Below are 2,715 nucleotides of genomic sequence, written 5' to 3' on the forward strand. Positions count from 1 at the left end.
CACACATTTACAATTACGAGGTGTGCAGGACGACTGACTCCAGAAAGAGTAAAAGTAAGTTAGGAAGAGCTGGTAGTCAGAACATGTTGATAATGGATCCAAGTTCTACAGGGACAATACAACGGATACAGAATGAGAAGAACTTCCTGGATGAACCTGACTCTCCTATTGAGGTTAGACTACCATCCTGATGTTTATTCAATTTATTGATAGTGGTCATCACTTTTTCGTGTGATATATACATAAATTAAATAAAAACGTACCCGTGGTTTTTATGTGTAATTTTGATTTCATGTTATGTCTCCAGTTTTCATAGTAATCAAAATTTTGTTTTTGCTGAGCATATTTATTAAGTGCTTTTGACTTTTTTTCATTTGAAGTGTGTCAGGCTTTGCTCAGTCGAATAACTGAGTGTATTTCAGCACCCCGGACAGTGGCAAATTGACTGTGGCTTTGGAAATGCCCACTTTATGCGCTTGTCTTTCTTCCTGCTTTTTCCTATACCTCATTTCTTCTTAATTAATTTTTTGTTTGTTTTTTGCTTTATGATCAATTTTATGCCTCCATATTTTAAATATTAGATTTAAACTGGTTCAAGTTTAAATTATTGTAATATTTTTTTCTCAGTGTTTCTCTTAACCGTATGTGTGGATTTTTGTCGCACTATTATGGTCTTCTCTGTACTTTCACCATTTGTACTCATCGGGCCGCTGTTGCCCAATGTGTTGAGGTTTAGAGTAGGGTAGCTTTCATAACACATTCACCAAGACATAGTTCTTACCATATTACTGTGGAGCAGTCAGAAACACATCGCACTCGCTGGGATTCATCTTTCTTCTGTGGACATTTTAAAGTGGAATTGCCTTGGATCATGTTAAATAGTTTTTAATACTTTTTGTGTCTTGCTGGATTTACATTTTAAACGAGCAGATTTCGGCAGCTCTCCCGCGACAGCGGAGACAAAAAGAACAATGATACGGCAAGTACTGGTGATCTCCGTCCTCTGCTTCGACTATGTGATCGGTCATGTTAGCTACTCAATTCCCGAGGAAATGGCAAAAGGCTCGTTGGTCGGAACCATTGTACAGGATTTAGGTTTAGATCTGAAACGTCTCAAGTCAGGAAAAGCTCGCCTTTACACGCGAGACAGTGCTGAGTTCATCGAGCTGAACAAAGAAAGGGGAGTTCTCCTCATTAAAGAAAAAATAGACCGCGAAGCCCTCTGCAGACAGACGACACCCTGCGCTTTGCATTTTCAAATCACTTTGGAAAATCCGCTGGAGTTATTCCCTGTAACAGTTGAAATTACTGACATTAATGATAATGCTCCAGTTTTCCAAAAAGAGGAGAGGATTTTTGAAATAAGCGAGTCGGCAGCTGTCGGCTCAAAGTTTATGCTAGAGAAAGCCGTTGACCCTGATATTGGAATAAATGGTCTTCAGAGATACACGCTTAAGCCTATTGATAATTTTATTCTTAAATCTCATCCTCAGTCTGACGGAAGCAAAAAGGTGGAGATGATTTTACAGAAGCCTCTAGATCGTGAGAAACAAGAGCACATATCTTTAATTCTGACAGCGGAGGATGGAGGAGAACCGCAAATGACAGGGACGATGCAGATTCACATTACAGTTCTAGATGCAAACGACAACGCACCAGTTTTTAGTCAAGCTATCTACAAAGCAACCATCACTGAAAACTCAGAAAAGGGAAAGCTCGTTATTAAGGTGACTGCCTCTGATGCAGACAGTGGACAAAATGGAAACGTGACGTATGTTGTAGGAAATAGCATGGATCCGGTTTCAAAATTGTTTCGCATTACTCGTAAAGGTGAAGTCATACTGGACGGACCAATCGACTACGAAAAAGAAAAAATATTTAACCTCGACATAGAAGCGATCGATCAAGGTGGACTCTCTGATTCGAGTAAAATAATAATTGATGTAAGTGATGTGAACGACAATAGCCCAACTATAAATATGATAACCACTTCGGACTCAGTACCTGAAAGTTCAGCACTGAACACAGTCATAGCTTTAATAAGTGTTGATGACCCAGACTCTGAAAATAATGGTAAGGTTAACTGCGTTATAAATGAAAACGTGCCTTTTAATATTAAATTTACATCAAGTAATATCTACAGTTTAGTGACAGACGGTGAATTAGACCGAGAAAGGCATTCTGGGTATAATATCATAGTGACATGCTCTGATGAAGGAGTACCCTCCCTCTCCAGCAGCGTCACTCTAACATTGCAGATTTCTGATGTAAACGATAACGCACCTGTCTTTGAAAGGAGCTCATATGAGGCCTACATTATAGAAAACAACACACCAGGTGTCTCTGTATTTACAGTAAAAGCCAAAGACGCAGACTGGAATCAAAATGCCCGTGTTTCTTACATACTGGAGGACTCATCTGTTAACGGAGTGCCAGTCTCCTCCTATGTTTCCGTCAGTGCTGATAGTGGAGTCATCCATGCAGTTCGATCTTTTGACTACGAGCAGATCAAAGATTTCCAGTTCTGCGTTAAAGCGCAGGATGGAGGCTCTCCTCCGCTGAGCAACAACGTGACTGTTAAAATCCTGATTCAGGACCAGAATGATAACCCCCCTCAGGTTCTGTACCCAGTCCAGTCTGGTGGCTCAACGGTGGCCGAAATGGTGCCTCTTTCAGCAGATGTGGGCTACCTGGTGACTAAAGTGGTGGCTGCGG

The 2,715-nt window shown here is 40.7% G+C and overlaps 2 protein-coding genes across 3 annotated transcripts in view; both read left to right on the forward strand.

The window, feature by feature from the left end:
• Nucleotides 1–2,715, forward strand: part of LOC103147442 (protocadherin gamma-A2-like) — a 101,359-nt gene that overhangs the window by 16,559 nt on the left and 82,085 nt on the right. The window lies entirely within an intron of this gene.
• The window catches only part of LOC103147525 (protocadherin beta-1-like), a 2,501-nt gene continuing 373 nt past the window's right edge, over nucleotides 588–2,715 (forward strand). Inside the window, exon 1 of the mRNA XM_007565907.2 lies at nucleotides 588–2,705. Within this exon, the coding sequence (XP_007565969.1) occupies nucleotides 972–2,705 (1,734 nt within the window). The 5' untranslated portion in view covers nucleotides 588–971. The remainder of the gene's footprint in view (nucleotides 2,706–2,715) is intronic.

Source organism: Poecilia formosa, unplaced genomic scaffold (assembly GCF_000485575.1).
Source record: "Poecilia formosa unplaced genomic scaffold, Poecilia_formosa-5.1.2 Scaffold183, whole genome shotgun sequence".
NCBI classification, from domain to species: domain Eukaryota; kingdom Metazoa; phylum Chordata; class Actinopteri; order Cyprinodontiformes; family Poeciliidae; genus Poecilia; species Poecilia formosa.